At 38.8% G+C, this 22163-nt stretch overlaps 4 protein-coding genes across 5 annotated transcripts; all 4 read left to right on the top strand.

Annotated features, from left to right (window-relative positions):
* Window positions 1-662: 662 nt before the first annotated feature.
* On the top strand, window positions 663-12528 carry LOC122620057 (esterase B1). Its single transcript, XM_043797333.1, has 5 exons — window positions 663-1243; window positions 9039-9351; window positions 9501-9651; window positions 9711-10447; window positions 10948-12528. The coding sequence occupies exons 1-5, from the start codon at window positions 1200-1202 to the stop codon at window positions 11410-11412; spliced, it is 1710 nt and encodes a 569-aa protein (XP_043653268.1). The 5' UTR covers window positions 663-1199; the 3' UTR covers window positions 11413-12528.
* Window positions 3820-5149, top strand: LOC122620058 (growth hormone-inducible transmembrane protein). Its single transcript, XM_043797334.1, has one exon. It carries the CDS (start codon window positions 3996-3998, stop codon window positions 5091-5093), a length of 1098 nt encoding a protein of 365 aa, XP_043653269.1. The 5' UTR covers window positions 3820-3995; the 3' UTR covers window positions 5094-5149.
* A 90-nt stretch (window positions 12529-12618) lies between the features above and the next one.
* On the top strand, window positions 12619-21774 carry LOC122622454 (esterase B1). 2 transcript variants are annotated; one of them, XM_043800886.1, is made up of 4 exons: window positions 12619-12741; window positions 19764-20076; window positions 20180-20891; window positions 20948-21774. In XM_043800886.1, the coding sequence occupies exons 1-4, from the start codon at window positions 12641-12643 to the stop codon at window positions 21571-21573; spliced, it is 1752 nt and encodes a 583-aa protein (XP_043656821.1). In that variant the 5' UTR covers window positions 12619-12640; the 3' UTR covers window positions 21574-21774. The 2 variants fall into 2 exon arrangements, with proteins under 2 accessions (XP_043656821.1, XP_043656822.1); XM_043800887.1 differs by lacking the exon at window positions 12619-12741 and adding an exon at window positions 15693-15950 and having other exon boundaries at window positions 20948-21769.
* On the top strand, window positions 13051-13528 carry LOC122622455. Its single transcript, XM_043800889.1, has 2 exons — window positions 13051-13283; window positions 13339-13528. The coding sequence occupies exons 1-2, from the start codon at window positions 13249-13251 to the stop codon at window positions 13460-13462; spliced, it is 159 nt and encodes a 52-aa protein (XP_043656824.1). The 5' UTR covers window positions 13051-13248; the 3' UTR covers window positions 13463-13528.
* Window positions 21775-22163: the final 389 nt, after the last annotated feature.

Here is a 22163-nt window from a genome sequence, read left to right as displayed (position 1 = left end):
GGAACTTGTTGCTCCAAAATAAACCGATAATTGGGACAGTTCCGGATTTTTAAGAAAACGTCATGCTGTTCTCCCCGAAAACATTGCTCCTTCAATTCATACTACCCCTTAAAACCTCCAATAAATATTTCCCGATTCCAGCTTCCTAGAAGACCCTCCAATAAAGATGTGACTCATTCGTGAAATTGACTTCACGCTTTCTTATCAAAGCATGAGTGGGCCATAAAGATTACCGCCGCATGACACCCCCTTCAAACAAAAAAGAACCAATATACAAAATATTGTCGAATCAGCGAAATCACAACTGGTAACCGGTGCGAGTCTATACGAATACAGCTATCTTTGCGCTGTTTTTTTCTTTTGTAAAATTTTTTGTTTCGACAGTGATAAAGTGGATATTTGGCGGCAGGACAAAGTCGACACATTTTGTGCCATGTAATTGGGCAGTGAGTCAGGGACGTGCAGAAGTGCGTCCCAGAACTACATATGTACATACATATGTACATATATATGTGGCATAGCACTACTGAATTATAGATAATGCTTCCCCGAATCGTATCTCCCGTGTCTACCAAGAAACGCTTTTATGTTTCGTATGCGTTCGCGAGCTTTTCGCCACGCTTAGAACTTTTTGTGCTTTGGCGGGCAGTTGACGAGCTGCCTTCACGCCAAGCGGACGCGTAACGGCACAGATGCCAGACTATATATAGTTATAAAGTACCATCCGAAGCCCACAAAAGCCACAAACTATATACATCACCGACATCGGGCAACAATAGTGAGGGAACCGATTTACAGAAGCTAGTTCTGCGACTCCGCAAACCTAGCAAAAGTGATGTGATAGGCTTTTGCTTCGGAATTTCGCATACTGCGCTTTCATTTTCCAGCGTGGTTTCGACGCGTATGCGTGTGCGTGTGCGTGTGCGTGTGTATGTGCGCAGGACATAAAAGCTCCGTTTTGTTGATATACGCAGTCCGTGCAAGGCCATCGAACAGCTGGCAGTTCCTCAACTCGGTTAGGCATAAACACCAGGACAATTTTTATAAAAGCGTTTTTAAATATTTATCGAAACACCACCAAACTGAAAACAATTTATATCATTTTTAATAAAAAGCGAGAATTCCGCCTCGTTTAAAAAGGCGCCTGTTGATTTTTCAATTACACCCGAGCCGAAAAGACACAGCAGAAAAATAACAACATGTCTTCCATGGCTGCATTTGATCAGTTTAAAATTGGACTCAAGTAAGTTGACATATCATCCTTTTGATTTATTGAAGATAAGCAGTAAATGTGTAATTTGCGTGATCAGCGAGAATCTCGTAGTAAGGAGCTCCTTATTGTTTAGGCTATAAAGATTTGCTTTCCCCTTTCGAAACGTTTGAATTGCTTAGCTAAGAGTGGAATAAAAATCATTCCAATTACACAAGCCTCATGACATCAGCGTATTGTGTCATCCCCACTAAAGCAAACTATATAATTAAACTGCACACCTCCGAAACCAGTGGGTATTTAAAAGCCTTCTGTAAATCGCAACCGACGTATTTATGATTTATGTCCTGATCTACAGAGCGACTCACCTAGCCCAGCTCCTAATCAATCTATCCCCGATGTAGATAATTCCCATAACAAGTGAAAACCAAAAAGTAACGGACCTTTTATTTCAATCCCTTCGGGAAAATATTTACATGCATACAGCATTTTCTGTCTTGTTTTGCGTTACGAATTTTACACAGCTGGGAGCAATGAAATTGCTTTGATATTGCTGAGCAGCTGCCTATAATGTCCTCCCCCAGGGATTGCTTATTCTTGTGGAAAGACGCACACACATCTAATTATGTACTAGAAAACAACAGAAGGTGGGTGAGACAGGTGGGTGAGACACCTATAGCAGGCGGTCAGAAAAATAATTAATTTCCCAGAATTTAGTCTACAATTTGTTTAACAGATTTAAGTAAAGAATTACTACATTTTAATTCGATCTATTTCTTTGTATTTGAGATAAGGAATATTATTAAACCAATTATAAATTGGACCTGCGCTAAATATCTGTTCTGTTTTTTAACACCTATTAATGCTACCTAATAGTAAACTAGCAAAATATATACATATTTTGCTTCCATGAGTCTAGCTACAGCTTTTCTTACCCTTTTATGAGGTTTTTCTCCCATTTCCCATTGATTCTGTGGAATCGTAGCTGGTCTTTATTATGGGCAAACATAGATATCCACAAACACTATAACACATTGGCACATACCCATACACATACCGGCACATACACACACATCTACAGGGCAGACGTCATTATACGAGTCGATTGTGTTTAGTGGGGTCTTTGGCTCTCTCTTTTGTCTGTGGGCTTTTTTGCCGACACTTAAACTGCGCAAATAATTAGGTAGCAAACTAGAATTCCTCATTCCTCCGCCAGTCCGCTCCCAGAAGTTCACGGGACGTATGCAAATTGTAGTACTATGTAAACCATAGTAAACACATCAGATCTGACTCACATTTTAGGATGGCTTGCAAAAAAATCTGACGACTTTCAAAGAATGGGAATGGTGTTGAATGAGATCAGCTCGGTTTGGTGGCCAACTGGTTTCATTTCGGCCCCTTCACACGATGATTTCATTGAATTTAAAGAACCAAAAAGTTTGATTGTGGCGAATAAGATGTAGGGTCTGAAATGGTTTTTAATTTCTTTTAGATACTGCTACTATTATGCATATTATTGATTGCATCTGTGAAACAACAAATAATAAATTGCAGTATAATGACGTCATATAACAATTTAATTCCTCATTCATTTGCATGTTTAAATTGTTTTTTTATACCCGCCACTCGGAGAGTAAATGGGTATACTAGATTAGTTGAAAAGTATGTATCAGGCAGAAGGAAGCGTTTCCGACCATATCAAGTATATGTATTCTTGATCAGGATCAATAGCCGAGTTGATCTGACCACGTCCGTCAGACAGTCCGTCCGTATGAACGTCGAGATCTCAGGACCATGTTGCTACGCCCAGAAACCGCCCAAAACTGCCACGCCCACACTTTTGAACAATTTTTTGATATTTTTCACATTTTTGTTAGTCCTGTAAATTTCTCTCGATTTTCCAAAAATCTTTTTGGACGCACACAACCGCTCACAAACCGCAAAAAAATTTCAGTGTTGAAATGTCTTCTTCGCACTTTAACTAGCTGAGTAACGGGTATCAGATAGTCGGGGAACTCGACTATAGCGCTCTCTCTTGTTTTTTTTTGTAATTTCTGCCAGTCGAAATAAATTCACACAGCCCACATTCAATCAGTTCGATATACAACTACAAATTGTCGATACGCATACAATGTATTTTCATTTTATTAATAAATTGCTTCCCTTTAAGTTTCTGAAATTAGAATTTGGTCAATTCCACATTGTTATTTATTGGCTGAAACCAATTTAGGTCATTGGTTTGATCACTTGACACAGCAAACTCATCGTTTGCCAGCCACTTAACCTTCAATTTCAGACAATCTTTGTTGAGAATTCGCTGATTTTCTCGGCACGTGCAAAAATGTCCATAAGAAGAATAAAAATATCTTTTGGGTATTCTTTGTGTTCACATCTAGTTGTCGTGAGGTCTAACTCGTTCGAACCGGTAAGAGCTTTCAGTTTCTTCAGAGGCTATCGCCTATTTCCTCATTATAATAAAATATATAAGAATGGGCTATTCAACAATTAAACTTGCGATGATGATAATATAATAAATGTAGATGCCAATTTCAGCTATAAATTCATTTTAGATGTAACCTAGAGGCCTTTTCAAAATAAATCTGCCAAGCATAATCTGTTAGTCGTGTCTCAAAATTTGTTTAGCTAAATTGTTCATTTAAACTTACAGCCTGGCAAAACTCCCTTTTCTTTCTATTAATACTTTTCTGACGTTGTACAAGATACTCCCTTAAAATCGTATAAGAAATTGTTAATTTTTAAGCAGTACGCCAAATCTAATTTCGAAATGCTTTTGGCCCGTATCAACCATGTGCTGTCTGGACGACCGTTGCGACTTTTGGGTCAGTCTGGAGGTCCTCGCTTGTGGAGCTCCGCCCATCCGCAGATGAAGAGTAATTCTATGAGAATGCCCTTGTCAGCTCGAGGAAAACCAGTGATTCCTAACAGAAATATGCAGGAACTTGGGATGAGAAAGTATTCCAGGGAGTCGAGAGATCGCGACCGTTCTCAACTGGAGAGTAGAACCAGGGGTCCCTCTCTGAAGGAGCGCATGATGGGACCTCCTAGTGAGAATGCTTACTCCATGGGCAAAGGAGCGGCCGCTGGAGCGGCTCTGATGGGTATCGTCGGTCTGTGTTACTATGGTCTCGGCCTTGCCAATCAACCCAGTATCTACGATCACTCGATGGTATGGCCACAGTACGTTAGGGATCGTATTCATGCCACCTACGCCTATTTTGGAGCATCCTGTGGTGTAACAGCTGCTTCAGCCGTTGCCTTTTTTCAATCGGATGCCATGATGGCTCTGATGACGCGTTCCGGATGGGTTGCCTCACTGGTTACCCTGGGACTTGTAATGCTTAGTGGATCAATTGCACAAGGCATAGAGTATCAGCCAGGTTTTGGGGCCAAGCAGCTGGCCTGGCTCGTCCACTGCGCCGTTTTGGGAGCTGTCCTGGCGCCCATGTGCCTTCTGGGCGGACCCATCCTGACCAAGGCTCTTCTGTATACCAGCGGAATTGTGGGTGCCCTGTCTACAGTGGCCGCTTGTGCACCGAGCGAAAAGTTCCTGCATATGGGTGGACCGCTGGCCATTGGGTTGGGCGTGGTCTTCGCCTCCTCGCTAGCCTCCATGTGGTTGCCTCCCACTACTGCAGTGGGGGCGGGACTGGCCAGCATGTCTTTGTACGGCGGACTGATTCTGTTTAGCGGATTTCTCTTGTACGATACGCAACGGATCGTTAAATCGGCGGAGTTGTACCCCCAGTACAGTAAATCGCCATACGATCCAATTAATCACGCCCTAGCCATTTACATGGATGCGCTGAACATCTTTATTCGCATCGCAATTATATTGGCAGGAGATCAAAAGAGAAAAAACTGACGGTCTAAATTATATACCACAAGTTGTATAATTGAATTACAATTATCTTTTTCATATTTTGAAATGTATCAAAATTATTTGTTATGTATCTATAGCGAAAACTAACAGATAGCCGGTACACAACTAGTAGGAGACCGAGAGAGATATTTCAACGTTTTTGGAATATCGATAAAAATATACCTGGATACATACTTTTCCACGAATGTTGAAACGAGTATGGAAATGACATGAATTTAATTTCCTTTAATTAATCTTATGATTAAGAAAGCTGTTTAAATTCTTTTTGATTATGATATATTTTAACGATTTCTGCGATTTCCAGCACTCATTTGTTCGTTCTGTATGCTTTGTTTCTGATATTGCGCATACGCCATGTATAACCGCGGCATAAAAATTCGTTTGTGTTCTATGTGAAATTCTGTCGCTGGCCGTTCGTGCTCGCCTTCTATCTGCCGCCCACACACCACCACGCTTGTCAATTTCATTTAATTTTGCCGCATTTTCTTTTTCTCTATTATTTTTTTTTACTAAAAGCTTTTGTATGGCGAAAACAATTTTTTTAAATGAATAAAGAATGAAAGAATTGCCGCGACAACAGCAAGCAGAATTTTAAATTTATGTGTGTGCATATCATGTATTATAAGGATTTTTCAATGAATGAGTTCAAGTTTTAGCACATTTTTCATTAAATGAAGACACGCAAATCGGTTTGTGTTATTCATTAAATATATTTACTTCATTGGGGTTAATAAAGTCTACTTGGGGCCATTAAATTAGGCTAAAATCCTATTAACATTGTGCTGAGGAGGCTTTATTTCTTAAACCAAATATTATTAAATATTTATCTTCATGCTCGCTGTGTAATTTTTATATTTATTTACACGTATTAATCTCGTTAGCCAAATATTCTTGGATATTTTTAAATGTATTCAATGAGTTCAATGAGTGTGTATGAATGAGTTCAAGTTTTAGCACATTTTTCATTAAATGAAGACACGCAAATCGGTTTGTGTTATTCATTAAATATATTTACTTCATTGGGGTTAATAAAGTCTACTTGGGGCCATTAAATTAGGCTAAAATCCTATTAACATTGTGCTGAGGAGGCTTTATTTCTTAAACCAAATATTATTAAATATTTATCTTCATGCTCGCTGTGTAATTTTCATATATATTTACACGTATTAATCTCGTTAGCCAAATATTCTTGGATATTTTTAAATGTATTTACTTCCAGTCGCCGACCCACCCACGCCATTCATGACTCCTTGACCTGTCCGATGACTATCCCTTTCGTTTTAAAGCTCTTCCCATTTGGCCTTCAACCGTCCTATTCATTCAAGGTGCCCAAGCTTTCTATCTGCAATATCTGAATGGAGCTTTTACAGCCTTGTTATGGTCATCAATAGACCGTTTTCATTTTTCTTTGAGCACTACAAGGCGGAAATTAAATTTTTGCTACTTAATATCTACTTTTACGTGTGTTGTCATCTTTTTAAGAAACTAACATGGCCATGACAGTCTGTCACTCCGTTGGCCAGACAATATTTTTAATACTGTTCTAGATTATACAGTCTCACATCTATCGCGTGCCGGATTTGTCCTATGTCTAGCTGATAAGAAGAGTCGGGCAGAATATAAAGCTTGTACGGGAAATTAATTGAATCATATGTGACATAAGTGGAGCTAATCTCTCCCCTGGGTGCATAAAACACAGCAAATGTGTGAATGCTGTTTCAAAATATTCCTATTGCTCTGTAGATAAGGTGATCTCAATTTTACGTTTGCAAGTCCTCATATTTCTCCCAAGAATATATAATATATAACATACGATTTCTTATACACTGAAATTTTGGAAAACTTATTTCTCAATGAATCATTATAGCATTTTCTTTTTGAATTGTTCACTGGAGTTTTTAATTTTCTCCATAAGCGAGAATTCCTATTATTAAACGTATATTGTAAAGTGAAGATTTTGTTTGTTTTTTCCTTTAATCGGATAAAGTTTATTTGCGTTTAGGTCTGTGGAATTTCTTCGTGTCTTTTTTGGGTCTGCTGTCGTCACATCTTGCTAATAAGCAGCTGAGTGTTTTCCATCGTAGTGTAAGCAGAATTTTCTTGTTTATTTTGCTTTAAATTTATCGCTGCCATGGCCAAAAATAACACATAAATCAATTATGACACACAAGTTCGTTTAGCAGACACATTCTTGACGGAAGCAATGCAGCATACGAGGAAAATCAAGTTGTATGCAGTCTTAAATGAGTTAACATAAAATCTTAGTCTCTGCATTCTTGGCAGCTTGTTTATTTTTGCATAATTAGAAAAAAGTATCCATGAGCAAAGAGAAATATATTAATTCCATAGGCTTTCAGCATTTTAAAAATTATTTAGTGTCCAGTCCACCCCATTTAGGTGCGTTTTAGGACCTTAAGTTGAGAAATAACCTTGATACACGCAAGCCCGTCATTAGGACGCAATTTTTATAGTACGGCAGACCCGTCATAAACATTATTTATATCGACTTTCCTTATTGTTATAGGTGCCTAAGCGCTCCTTTGCCATAACAACTTCCATGATCAAGTTTAAGGCCGTATTTTGAGATAGTCGCACCCAAATTGCTCCGGATTTAGTATTCGCTTCATGCGTCAGGGCTTTGGCTTCCATCTCAAATGAAAACAGGCATCAGCTCGTACCGGCTATTAATAAACATAAATTTTGATATATTTTCGCCGCTCTGGGGTTTCTTCAGCAGCTGATGACATTTGCGAACAACAGGACTGACATTTGCCAGCAACGCAAAAAATACAAAAAGTGTCAGAAGTGTCTCTGAAAATAGCTTGGTTTCTATTGTTTATGAGAAATAGGGACTTACGTAGGCATTAATTAAAAGTTGAAACACGTTCCTTCGCCGGGTGAGCACATAAGTGATCAAAACTATTCTGCTATTCTGCTTGGCATCGTTTAATCCAAAAATGGAAATAAAGACATAAACGGTTTTATTTTGTGTACACGACCTAACTATTATGGCAGTCGGTAAACAAAAACGCCCCAGGGCGACCTAAAATTGAAATTGGAATCGGAAAGACAAATAATCATATTTGCGCACTTATGAAATAATTCTTACTATAAAAGTCTTGAGCCTTATCAATTAGCCTTGACGTTTTTATTTTCTTATTTATTTAATGGGCACCTGAGAAAGGTTAAAAGTTCATCAAATAATCGAAGACCCAGATTTTATTTTTAAAATACAAAACCTATAAGCAGTGTGAATGGCCTTGCACCAAAGCTTGATATACATTTTAGCAAGCGCGGCCATTAATTCCTAAACTAAAAAAAAGAGAAAACCATAGTCTTTTAGATCAAAACTTCCCCAAAAACCTGCTTACTTTAGGTACAAAATCTATGAAATCTATAAACACATAACGTAGCTATGATTGGCTGTTAAAAGTTTGGTGCACTTCTGAATTTCAATGGCCTTTACCCTTGAATTCCTCCGCCCGAGTTGAATGACTTAAACAACTCAGAAAATACTGGAAAATTTGTTTGGTTAGCGGTTTGTTTATCTTTTGATACCAGGCCGTGTCGGATTTTGTTTGACTGCTACTCAGAATAAATAAGCCAAAAAACAAAAAATGAAAGCCAGAAAGAATAACAAAATGTTGCAAACTGATTTCATACGAATCGTTGATAGTCGGGGGCCCTGATAAATGGCGCACACCTGGTCCGTCAGACGCGAGCTGATAAAAATTAACCTTATCAGCAGAACACCAAACGGAAAAGACGCACCGCTCTCATCAATATTGGCAGAGCTGACGTCGTTTATTGTCCCTGATTAATGACTGCGAATTCCCCCTTTCGTTTATTAGGCTTAGATCAATTGGTGCAAACTGGCTAATATCTTGAGAAATCGCCAAAGCTCACTCCGATCCCTGTCTCTTACAGAATGGTTGACTTTAAGGTCCAACAACGTCGCTACAGGACCAGCGAAAAGACTGTCGTCAGCACCACCTACGGACCCATCAAGGGTGTGAAGAGGAAGTCCATCTACGGCCAGTCGTACTTCAGCTTCGAGCGGATCCCCTTCGCCAAGCCCCCGGTGGGCGAGCTGCGCTACAAGGCCCCCCAGCCCCCGGAGGTCTGGACGGAGGTCAGGAGCTGCACTTCCCAGGGTCCTAAGCCACTGCAGAAGCACTTCGTGTTCGAGATGACCGATGGCTCCGAAGACTGCCTCTACCTCAATGTCTACACAAAGAATGTAAGTGCATAGTTGGAAGATATCTTGAAGTGCAGCAAATCTGGATCTTAAAACTACTTTTTAACTGAAAGCCCAAACAATTATGATATTATGTTGCTTCCTATTCTATTGTATCACAATAAAAACTATCTTTAATATTTCCTTCACAGTTATATCCCACCAAACCCATGCCCGTGATGGTCTGGATCTATGGCGGTGGCTTTCAGTTTGGCGAGGCCTCGCGGGAATGTTACAGTCCGGATTATTTGCTGCGTGAGGATGTAGTGGTCATTTCTATAAACTACAGATTGGGACCTCTGGGTAAGAATGAAGCGTGAAACAGATATATACATAGATTTATACTAACCTAAACCTCTTAGGATTCCTGTGTCTGGACGATCCAGATCTTGATGTGCCCGGTAATGCAGGACTCAAGGATCAAGTGTTGGCCCTGCGCTGGGTCAAGGCCAATTGTTCGCGCTTCGGAGGCGATTCCGCAAATATAACCATTTTTGGCGACAGTGCGGGAAGTGCCTCGGTTCACTATATGATGATCACAGAGCAGACGCGTGGACTTTTCCACAAGGCCATCTGCATGTCGGGTAATACGCTTTCGCCCTGGGCAGTGACTCCTCAGAGAAACTGGCCATTTCGGTTGGCTGTCCAGGCGGGTTACACGGGTGAAAACAACACCCGCGATGTTTGGGAGTTCCTGAAGAATGCCAAGGGAGCCGATATCATCAAAGCCAATGGAGAACTCTGCATCGACGAGGAGAAAAAGGAGCGGATTGGATTCTCTTTTGGACCCGTTATCGAGCCATACGTCACCAACCACTGTGTGGTGCCCAAGAAGCCCATCGAAATGATGAGATGCGCATGGAGCAATAATATCCCACTGATCATCGGGGGGGTTTCCAACGAGGGACTCCTCTTGTACTCGGAGACCAAGACGAATCCTAAGTGTCTAAATGAGTTGGATGACTGCCGGTTCGTGGTGCCTATCGAATTGAATATGGACAGGGCAAGTGCCCTGTGCCGGGAGTACGGCGATCAGCTGAGACAGTGCTACTACGGCGATAAAACGCCCAGTCTGGACACCCTACATGAATACCTTCAGGTGGGTGAAACCCCAATAATTATGAATGACTATGGGCAATATGACTTTTAAATTAATCGGTTATAAAAGATGGAAAACAGAATATGGGTTTTTAGTAATAAGTATACTGACATCACGAAGAAGACAGAAAATAACGTATTTTATGATTGTATATATAAATCTTGAATATTTCTTTGAATCAACTAAGGAGTGTGTCAAGTTATTCAGATAAAAGCAAACTAGAGTGACAATAGTATGGTTGTAAATGCTGATATATTTTGAATGTACTTCATTTTACACTGTTTAAAAGAAACAAGCAGAAGCATCGGTTACTTATAAACTCTGCAAAATAAAGTAATTACGAGTATAGGCATACCTAGGCATATAGGGATGTAACAATAGAACGTATTTTGAATTTAGGCAGTCCCTTATGGTAACATTCGCCATAAAGATTATTTGCAAGGTCGATGTGTACACCAATCATAAAATAACTTGAATATTGACTATTGAATATTTTCCAGATGGTTTCCCACGAGTATTTCTGGTTCCCAATATACCGCACAGTATTGTCCCGCCTGCAGTATGCCCGCAGTGCTCCGACGTATTTGTACCGCTTCGACTTCGACTCCAAGCACTTCAACCATTTGCGCATCCTGAGTTGCGGCAAAAAGGTGAGGGGTACGTGCCACGGCGACGATCTGTCCTACTTATTCTACAACTCCCTGGCGAGGAAGCTCAAGAACCACACCCGGGAGTACAAGTGCATCGAGCGGCTGGTGGGACTATGGACGCACTTTGCGGCATGTGGAAATCCCAACTTCGATCCGGAACAGGAGGACTTGTGGCAACCCGTCGATCCTGCGGCCGTCGAGAAACACCAGCTAAAGTGCCTTAACATATCCGACGAGCTGAAGGTGATCGACGTGCCCGATCTTAAGAAGTTGATGGTCTGGGAGAGTTTCTTTCGACGCGACGAGTTGCTGTAGTGATCTGCAGGAATCCATTTAGGCTAGATATGTAGCTTTATTAGTACAAGGGTGGGTCACATTTGAAGACAAGAGAACTTGAGCTTTCATTGCAGTCTGAGCCTTACACTACGTGGAGGAAAATTTACAAAATTCAACACATATTTGGCTTTATAATCATAGGACTTCATTCCTGATGAGAGAACCACTGTTTTATGAAAACATTTTGAAGAATTTGCCCTCAGATTGTCCTAAAGACTTATTTTTGCAACAATGTGAACCCACCCTAATTTATGATTCGAAAAGCTTTACGTTGAAGCCTATGTTTGATACAATGAAAAGCGTAGCTTTAGAACTAAAATATGAGAGTTTATTGTTAAGTTTGTCAACGGGAAGAATTCGAGGTGTGTTAAAGTTCATCCGTTTCTATCTATATCTTAGCGGATCGAATCTGTAGTCTAAGCAGGCTGTCCGTATGTAGTCAAGGCGCACGATCTATGAGTGTAAAACAAGTCGCAACTGAAGTACCTTCTATGGGAAACTACCAAACCCACTAATCCAAACTCAACATGACAGCCAAGGAATCTGAACTAAGATCTTATATACGAGTATAACGTTCCTTTAAGTCTCGCTGATGTCTTTAAAACCCAACTAATATCAAACGTATTTTATACAATTCAATTTATTCGAGATCGTTTTAGGTACTAAGCACAATCGAGTTAGAAGATCCATTATATTTTCTTCCAGTATCACGAACGCGCAAATTTACAAGAAGGGAATTTCCATTTGTGTTTTGAAGAGTATATGTATATTTAACTGAGACTACTAGTTAACCATAACCAATTTATTTATATTCTAAGCCTAAGTCTATTTAGATATACATCTTTTGTATGCTTAGGTTGTTTTTGGTAAAATGTTATATTTAAACAAACAAACGATAAACCTGTCCAAGTTTTACATCATTTTTAGAATACAAAATAGTGAAAACAAAAACAATTTATTTGGAGTCGTTTATTGATGTCCACAAGAAGATAACAATCTAAAACAAACGGGTTAAAACTAGTTTGCCTAAGAATTCTCTGTGTATCCGAGTTTGTTGGAAACATATTGTCGAAAAGCTTCAAAGTCATGTGATGCAAAAACACTATGAAATTGATAAATGTATTTTATGAAAAAAAATAAACTTTGTGTTTTGAAACAAAGAAATATAGGATTTAACATGTGCTTTGAAAAAGTTCTCACTATTAAAATGAACAGGTATGGCGTATTTCTGACCAAACTAAGGCACTTCAGCCTCATTCCAAACAACAGTGTACCGAAAGTCTTCACCAACTGGGATTTCATTCAGCAGTAAGTACGATAGTTTAGCCTAATGAAAAACGTAAACTCAACATGTGGTTGCATATTCATTACCACTCCCATAAAACTTTATTGGAACGTGGGGCTGCGTCATAAATTTTTGTGTGGGCCTCATGTGAATTATCAGACCAACCAAATTGCCACAAATTATCGCAAATGCGTTGATGCGAAAATGTTATACCTAATACAAATTGCGAAATGAAATACTGCGTGACTAATTCCTTGCTAATTGGAACCTTTATGATTTTCATTTGTACGTTACGGTGATTAGCTCTATTAATTGTATAATATTGTCCAAAGTGAATGTCAAGGTATTGTAATCAGAGGTTGTTTGATCTGTTCTACTTAATGTCCGCCGATTGTGCAAATATCTACGAATCAGCTTTCAAGTGCTAATAGGTAGTGTAATCCAACTTGTATAACCAGCTTGATATTTCCATATCTCACCATGCATCTGAGTATCAGTAATATTCGGGACTCTCAGCTGGACGAGTCGAAATGGATGCACTTCTGAAAATTGTTTTGTTGATCAGGTAAGATTATATCTCGATGTGGAGGGCCTTAGAAAATAAACCAATTTGTTTTCAGCTTATATTTTATTGCTGTAAGCCTGCACTTGGGATTGTGTGACGATGTACCTTCCGCTGAGGCAGACACAGTTGTAACCGAAAGTGAAGAGCACTACACTGCATCCGATGACTTCGACTATTAAGGGGGCCACGAACAGAGCCCTACGAAGCCCATCCATGAGTAAATAAATCTACTATCTTTCAGCAGAGAGACAGTTTTTTTTATTGACAAGGTTCCCTGGCAATTGTGAGTTCCAAAATGTCACATGGATACTGGGGCTTAGTTGGTCGTATAAAATAATCGTTACAGTTTTAATGACATAATATGTCTTATCTTTGTGAAATTTATTTCTAAAGTATTTGCAAATCACTTACTTATCAGTTGGTTGGTGTATTTTCATATCATAAGTTCAGGGTCACTCCATAATGGGCTGTGCCCACATGGAAAAGTGTTGCAATATTTCAAAAGATGTAAGAAATTAGGCTACCCTCTCTTATTCAGTTACTGTATTTGTAAAAAAAAAAAAAAAAATCGTGGGCAAAAGTAAACACTAATATGAGCAATTAGTTTATATAAGAAGAGACAAAGTAAGTCCCGTTCTTATGTGTATGTTTTAGGGGATTCAGTCTTTTCAGGAAGGCTTAAAATATCTCAAAAGTAAAAGTAAATTAATTAAGTTTGTGTTCAAAGTTATCTTGAGGCGTTGGTTTTTTTACATATGTATGTACATATGTATATAGGTTTAATTGTTTGTTAAGCTTGATCATACCTTTGAGTATCACAACATTTAGCTTTTCCGCGCGCTCAGAAAGCTTGCCAAGGAAAGCTTTTCCCACGACATTTTATTGATACCCAGTGCCATATAATCAAACTTTTAACTTTTTAATACTTTGATAAACTTTGAAATAATTCATGTGCAGTAAGGAATAACAAAAGAGCATCACTGTGAATGACAGTTTACATATGGCTTCAATCTATGTATTTCCAGTACGCCCGAATCGGAATAGATCGCCACCGCATCATCGCAACAACAGCAGTTCTAGCAGCAAAAATTGCAGTTGCATCAACAGCAGTCTAACAGGAACTGCTACAGTAGTCGGCAAGTATCGTAAGTCTCCACTCGAATGCATTCACATTTCTGGGCCGTGATATTAAAACAGTTTAACTTCATCCTAACTCACGATCCTAACTCAGGAAGCAACACTATTTAGGCACACAAAGCCACGTGCACCATGCTAACAGCCTGACATGTGAAGCGGCAGATCCCTTCTTATGTATGTATGTACATACATACATGTATGTTTAGGTGAACCGAAGTTCAGGGGGATTAGACAGAGGATTGATGAAGCCCACGCTTTTCCATACAGAATCATTCTTTTATCTTTTTAAATTCTGATCATAACGAACACAATGAATTTGGTCAGGCATTAATATTGAAATACCTTTGTAAAGCACCTCCGGAAATTTGCGGAAGTCGAATATTTACTCTATATTGATTTTCCATGTCTTAATCATTTTGAAATAATTTATTCAAAGTGTGCGTTTATATATGTACATATGTATAACGGAGTTTTATAGATCAATTAGACAGTGATTGTAAGAATTTAAAAATAATTTTGCAATTCGAGTTCTATTATTTTGTATTGAAGATACATAATTTTATTTGAAGACTAATGATAGAAATATTGTTTTTTGATTATTTCGTTAATGATGATAAGATTGTGATTGAATGAAGTAAGCATTATGTTCGCGATTGATCGTGATATGCTGCCGTTATATGAATTAAAAATTTTAATAATTAATTAACGTTGAGTAAGGGATAACCGCCAAAAATTTTGCGTGTGTTATTATGGTAGGTTATCAAGCAACCCTAACTCCTAATATTTCTTGGAAAGCTTGACCTACAGCGACCGTTCGTTTGTATTCCTTATGGTTACATTCACATTTGGTTGAACCTTTAGATTACAGAGTGCATCCGTCGAGTTTAGCACCGAGCAATGCTAGAAGTGCACGAAACCGAATTTTATATACATTAAGTTCCCTACGCGTATCCCGAAGATAAAAGAGTAGATTCCGATTAAAAATATTAATCTTGGTAATACTAATACCTAATACTTGGCCTTTATAAATTAAGATGACTGTGGTACGATTCGACCCACTTGAAAAGAAACACTTACATATGTACATATCATAACAGTAAGAAAACTCGGAAAGTGAACCGTAAAACCGGTATTTTACAGAGCAGAGAGTTGGTAACTGAACAGCTGATTCAGGTGAGAAACGCTTTCGCTGTTCAAGAGCACTGAGAGGAAAGAGTGAGAGAGTTTGGTGAGTGGGATTACCGCCACCACAAGAGCCCGATCCCAAGACACCGGTCAGTTGGTGCCGCACGCTCTTTGAGAGCGCTCTGTTTGATCCGTTCAGCGATTAGCGATAGTTTTGTTCCAGCCGGTTGTGTTAACTTGGCTAGCTTCGGGTTTATTGTGACACTTTCCCCAAATCGCCCGTTTTCGAACCGTGTATAGCTGAACATAGATAACAAGCGTGTCTGGGTGTTCATGAAGAAGAGTGCGCGATAAGGAATTCGATATGGCAACCCGATTTATGGATATACTGAAGCTGACCTTTAAGTGAGTTCTCCCAGGGTCTGTTTCTTGCCTTTGCGGAGCGTTAAACGGTTTTCTCTGTTTTGAGGTCTCGCGACTTGGTTTTGCAATAGCTTCTGCCCAGCATGCATACAAATGCATACGTGTGCACTGGAAAAATATTTTTGAAGAAGAAATTTAAAAAAAAACTTAAGCAATCCAAAATTTTGGATGATACACTTTTTATTTTATGTTATTTATAAATTTATGTTTACCCCTTCAAAACATTAAATACCAGACTATACAATATAATATACTGTAAAATAAAGCCAGATGTTCTTTTCATTTAAAATAGTTTTAGATAAATACTTATTAGATATCAGGTTGAAATATTTATCAATGTTTTAGGCAAAAAAATTATTGCATTTTGTAATTTGTTCTCAGTGTAATCTGTGCACACATCAATTTATGTCTTGCGCTGGTGAAATTGTTGCGCAAACTTTGCTTCGTGTTGGTTATTATACCCGTTACTAGTAAAGTAAGAGGGTATATTAGGCTCGTTGAAAAGTATGTAATCGGCGGAATGAAGCGTTTCTCACCATATAAAGCATTTATATAATTGATCAGAATCAATAGCCGAGTCGATGGCCATGTCCGTATGAACGTCGAGATGTTAGAAACTATAAAAGCTAGAAAGCTGAGATTAAACATGCAGATCCCAGAGACATAGACGACCACAAACCCAAAACTGACACGCCCACACTTTTGAAAAATGTGTTAAAATATTTTCATCTTATTATTTATCTTTCCAATTTTTATCGATTTGCAACAAAAATATTTGGAAACTACTCTAACGCCCACAAACTGCCTAAACCTCCGACGTCCACACTTTTGAAATTATTTTGTATTTTTTTCAATTTATTATTTTTTTTTTTCCAACTTCTATCGATATGTCAAAAATAATGTTGAACTTTCCCGTTTGCACTCCTAACAGCAAAATAACTGGTATCTGATATCCGAGTATACCGACTAGTTCGATCTTTTTTTTTTGTTATAAAGGGTATTCTAGATTCGTTGAAAAGTATGTAACAGACAGAAGGAAGTGTTTCCCACAATATAAAGATGTATATTATTGATCAGAATCAATAGCCGAGTCGATCCCGCCATGTCCGTCTGTCCGTCCGTATGAACGTCGAGATCTCAGGAACTATATAAGCTAGACAGATTCAGCTAGCAGTTTCCAGAGACATAGACGCAAGCCACACATGCTGCCACGCCCACACTAACCACGCCCACATTTTTGAAAAATTTTTCGAATTTTATTTTTTGATTAGTCTTGTAAATTTCTATCGATTTACCAAAAAATTTCCCACACCCACTTTAACACCAGGAAGCCGCCAAGAACTTTCAGTGATGAAATTTCTGCTTCGCACCTAACGGGTATCAGATAGTCGGGGAACTCTACTATAGCATTGTTTGTTGTTTGTACACATATATGTATGAATGTTGCTTGTTTTCAGTTGTTTGCATAAACCTAATAATTCTGCTTTTCCCCTGCCTCATTTCTGTCCGTTTTGTTTTTTCGGCTTTTGTATCTTTACCGTGTTTTTCACTTTTGATTCAGCGATGTTACCATAGTTGCGGCATTCGTTTGTTGTTATTATTTTTTGATTTGGGTTTTCTATTTTTTGCGCGTTTTTGCAGGTTTATTACCAGTTTTGCGGGTAGTTAGTATTTTTAACATAAATTATTGCATATCCACACAGAATTGTGTTAATTGCGTGTATCTATATTTATTTATCACTATTTGTTTGTGCGGGCTTTCAATTGAGGAAGTCGGTGAAGTAGGCTAGGTCAGTAAGAAGTCAATCAAACTTATATATAAATTTATCACCAACACTATATTGAGCATACAAACAAAAAAAAATATAGAGGAATAGAAAAATAGCGGACCACAAATAAAACTAAATTACCATGAACAAAACAAGAGCACCTTACCTTTTCTTTGAAGTTTGAAGTTTAATATTCCTTGCTAGTTAATAGCTAGTTTATAGATAAACGTTCCCTACATTATACCACTCACTCAAATCGCTTTGACAAATCGCAAACATGTACTTACACACGTATGTATAAACAAGAGGAATTATACTGATAAGTTGCTCGGGTACAGGGTTCATTTCAGGTGATAGGTTTACCATATTTTCTGCCCTACGGGCATGACATGGCGGATTTTACATCAACTGTTTATAATTAGACATTTATTTTCACGATAGATACATTTCTGATATAATTAAAGCTCATTTCTAGTTTCTTTTTAACGACTGACTTGAGGTACAGTCGCTTATATTGTTAGTCATCCTAGTCACTTTGTTGCCAAGGCATTGACTTTTAAGTAACTAAAATGGTGATCACTTCCACTGGACTGATTGATTGTCGAATGCTTTAATTATTTCATATACGACTCAACTTAATTTTGATTACTTTGCGCATATGCCTGGTGTTTGAAGTGCAATCGAATGATTTTCCCACTTAAAAAAATGTTAAACCTTAGGTTAACTGAGTGAATTAGTCTAAATTTATTACCTTCATTTGTTTCGCTCTGCTGCTTTTCTACTGCTTATTAGGCCACTTAAAACTAACTACACTGGCAAAAAATACTTAAATAACGAACTCAGATCGTCGAGAAATATTTTAAGGCGCTATGTCTTGGAAGTTGGCTTTCACAGACCGACAGCAGTCACGTACAACTCAATCTGATACTCTGATACAATCTGATCCCGCCTTTCTCTCAATTCCAAACGTAATTACCTATTTGTATGCATTCGTGTGCAATGATGTTGAATCAAACTATGTCAGTGCATTTGCAGAATGCCAGTTAGATATACGATTTGTGCCTCTATCGACGGTACGCAGTGCGAACAAATAAAAATAGGCCATTAAATGCATTAAACCGCCTCACGCCCACCCACAAATTAGCCATAAAATCAGAAACAAAAATCTCAGGCATAAAAACAAAGGTGAGTTATAGAAAATAGAGAACTGGTCGTGCATGCAAATGTGAGGCGTTGAGTTGAGGTTGGTCAAAAGCCGTTGACAATTCGCAAGACTTTCAAGCCAACAAAGACCTCCAACGACATTGAAAGTGGTTCCTCGGCAATTTGATGTGCGACTGAAGCTCACTGCTTAGTGTTCACTGTGGTCATGTTCCTAATGCGTGACTGCGGTGAGCGGATTAGATCGCAAACATTATTGTATAAATATTTTGAAGAAGAGTTACCTTTTAATGGGTCAGTAAGCATTATGACATTTTTAAGAAGTTTACAAGCCACTTGATACGCCATTTTACGATCCTACGCTCATAGGAGCTTCCAGAAATACGCCATTAAATTTAATTCCTTAATTCAAGAATTTTTTTCTCAAAGTAAATAAATTTTTTTAATATTTAAAACCTAGAAAATATTAGTCCCCAAATTTTATTGAAACCTATTCTTGAATGCAATTGTTGTACGAGTGTATATAAAACGATTATTACCATGAGCAGCCGTATTTTATAAAAGCAAATCCAAGTGTAATATTCAAAATATCTAATTGAAAGAAATATTAAGAAAATAACTACATATATTCACAGGTAGATTAGCGAGTTTTATTTGCAGTGCACAGTTTGCAGTAACTCCACTTAAACTTATATTAACACGTCATCTTTAGTAAGTAATGTGTTCGACTATAACAGCTTTAGAAGTGCATAAATTACTGTTGTTAATGTAATTATTATTATTTATTATTATTACTAGCTAAACCAAAAACTGTTGCCATACAATCGAAACTTAAACTTATGTTAATAAACATTTTTGGTTACAGGGTGCTAAGTTTTAAGTACGAGCAGCGCAAGTTGGCCACAACAATATATTCCGTAATAAAGACCAAATCAGGTCCTGTGCGGGGAGTGAAAAGAAACACGATCTGGGGAGGAAGCTACTTTAGTTTCGAGAAGATACCTTTCGCAAAGCCTCCAGTCGGAGATCTCCGTTTTAAGGCGCCGGAACCAGTGGAACCATGGGATTTGGAATTGGACTGCACTTCGCCGGCAGACAAGCCCCTTCAGACACACATGTTTTTCCGAAAATTCGCGGGCTCAGAGGACTGCCTCTACTTGAATGTGTATGCCAAAGATGTAAGTTTTGGGTATTGCTTAATACTATTGGGTTCGTGTGCCTATGAATCTTATAAAATTTGTGCCTGTGGGTCTAATCTTATTGTTATGATTTTCATTTCAGTTACAGCCGGATAAACTGCGTCCAGTGATGGTTTGGATCTACGGAGGAGGCTTTCAAGTTGGAGAAGCTTCTCGGGATATGTATAGTCCTGACTTTTTCATGTCGAAGGATGTGGTCATAGTCACCGTTGCTTATCGTCTGGGTGCCTTGGGCTTCCTTAGCCTGGACGATCCACAACTGAACGTGCCCGGAAATGCCGGCCTCAAGGACCAAATAATGGCTCTTCGATGGGTAAAGCAAAACATCGAGGCTTTCGGCGGTGATCCCAGCAATATCACACTTTTTGGCGAAAGTGCCGGAGGTGCCTCGACCCACTTCCTTACACTAAGTCCCCAAACTGAAGGACTTATTCACAAAGCTATCGTAATGTCGGGCAGTGTTTTGTGCCCCTGGACGCAACCACCGAGAAATAATTGGGCTTACAGACTGGCCCAAAAATTGGGGTACACTGGTGACAATAAGGACAAGGCAATCTTTGAGTTTCTGAGATCAGTGAGCGGCGGGGAGATTGTAAAGGCCACCGCAACAGTTCTCAGCAACGATGAAAAGCATCATCGTATTCTTTTCGCATTTGGACCTGTCGTAGAACCTTATACTACCGAGCACACTGTGGTCGCTACCCAGCCACATGAATTGATGCAGAATAGCTGGAGCCACAGGATACCCATGATGTTTGGGGGCACGAGCTTCGAGGGATTGCTATTCTATCCAGGTACATGGTGCTGATACTTATTTGTTCAAACGCTAATTATTTCGCTCTGTTTTCAGAGGTTTCTAGGCGACCAGCAACCTTGGATGAGGTGGGAAACTGCAAAAATCTGCTACCGAACGATCTCAGTCTCAACCTAGATCATAAACTGCGTGAGAACTACGGTCTGCAGCTGAAGAAAGCGTATTTCGGCGATGAACCCTGTAACCAGGCAAACATGATGAAGTTTCTCGAACTGTGTTCATATAGAGAATTCTGGCACCCTATATACAGGGCAGCTTTGAACCGCGTCCGGAAATCCAGTGCCGCCACCTATCTGTATCGATTCGATCACGATTCCAAACTGTGCAACGCTATTAGGATTGTACTTTGCGGTCATCAGATGCGAGGTGTATGCCATGGTGACGATCTGTGCTATATTTTCCACAGCATGTTGTCGCATCAATCGGCTCCCGATTCTGCGGAACACAAGGTAATAACCGGAATGATCGACGTTTGGACGAGTTTCGCAGCCCATGGGGATCCCAACTGCGAAAGTATAAAATCGCTTAAGTTCGCACCCATCGAAAACGAGAACAATTTCAAGTGTCTCAATATTGGGGATAATTTTGAAGTCATGGCACTTCCAGAATTGCAAAAAATCGAGCCTGTGTGGAATAGTTTCTACGCCCCACACCGACTGTAGATGCAGTGCATCATTAATAGGGTTTTATAGCTTTAGCTGTCTCAATTCCTTGGATTTGGATAATCTTAATTTGTGTAAATACGCTGTACATATGTTATGTGGACATTATACGATTGATATGTTGATTAATTAAATAAAGTTAAAATTTTAATGATTTAAAATAATTATCATAATTTAAAGAATGATTATACTAATATATACCTGCTTATCGATTTTATAATTCATAGCAACTCCATAACCCTTTTAATAAATGCATCTTATAAAATTAAATATAAAAACAGTTAAGTAGTTTCTCCGAAGCGGATTGGCATTAAATAAAATAAATGTTACCATATCTTTTAACTCAAACACAATCGTTTTTTCGTGAAGTAACCGAGATGTATATAAATTTTTTAAATACTAACACTTCCGTGTGGGAGATCCGCTTTAAGATTTAGTTTAGTGTCGGTGGCGACAGCCTTTTCCAAACCTGCTGCATTTTGAACGTTTATTTCTCCGCTCATCTCTACGGCTAACACCAGGCAGAACCATCAGCGTATAGCCAACCCTTCCACCCACTTGGCTATATGCTGATGTGACATTTATGTGTG

Source organism: Drosophila teissieri, chromosome 3R, assembly GCF_016746235.2.
Source record: "Drosophila teissieri strain GT53w chromosome 3R, Prin_Dtei_1.1, whole genome shotgun sequence".
Taxonomy (NCBI): Eukaryota; Metazoa; Arthropoda; class Insecta; order Diptera; family Drosophilidae; genus Drosophila; species Drosophila teissieri.
Note: the sequence above shows the minus strand (reverse complement) of the source record. Positions and strands in the feature narration are given on the sequence as shown.

Coding starts and splice junctions, on each gene's coding strand:
- LOC122620057 (XM_043797333.1), top strand. CDS start 1,200: ATGTCTTCCATGGCTGCATTTGATCAGTTTAAAATTGGACTCAA. Junction 9,352..9,500: donor TCAATGTCTACACAAAGAAT/GTAAGTGCATAG, acceptor TTTCCTTCACAG/TTATATCCCACCAAACCCAT. Junction 9,652..9,710: donor CTACAGATTGGGACCTCTGG/GTAAGAATGAAG, acceptor TAAACCTCTTAG/GATTCCTGTGTCTGGACGAT.
- LOC122620058 (XM_043797334.1), top strand. CDS start 3,996: ATGCTTTTGGCCCGTATCAACCATGTGCTGTCTGGACGACCGTTGCGA.
- LOC122622454 (XM_043800886.1), top strand. CDS start 12,641: ATGAACAGGTATGGCGTATTTCTGACCAAACTAAGGCACTTCAGCCTC. Junction 12,742..19,763: donor AACTGGGATTTCATTCAGCA/GTAAGTACGATA, acceptor TTTTGGTTACAG/GGTGCTAAGTTTTAAGTACG. Junction 20,892..20,947: donor GGGATTGCTATTCTATCCAG/GTACATGGTGCT, acceptor CTCTGTTTTCAG/AGGTTTCTAGGCGACCAGCA.
- LOC122622455 (XM_043800889.1), top strand. CDS start 13,249: ATGGATGCACTTCTGAAAATTGTTTTGTTGATCAG. Junction 13,284..13,338: donor AAAATTGTTTTGTTGATCAG/GTAAGATTATAT, acceptor ATTTGTTTTCAG/CTTATATTTTATTGCTGTAA.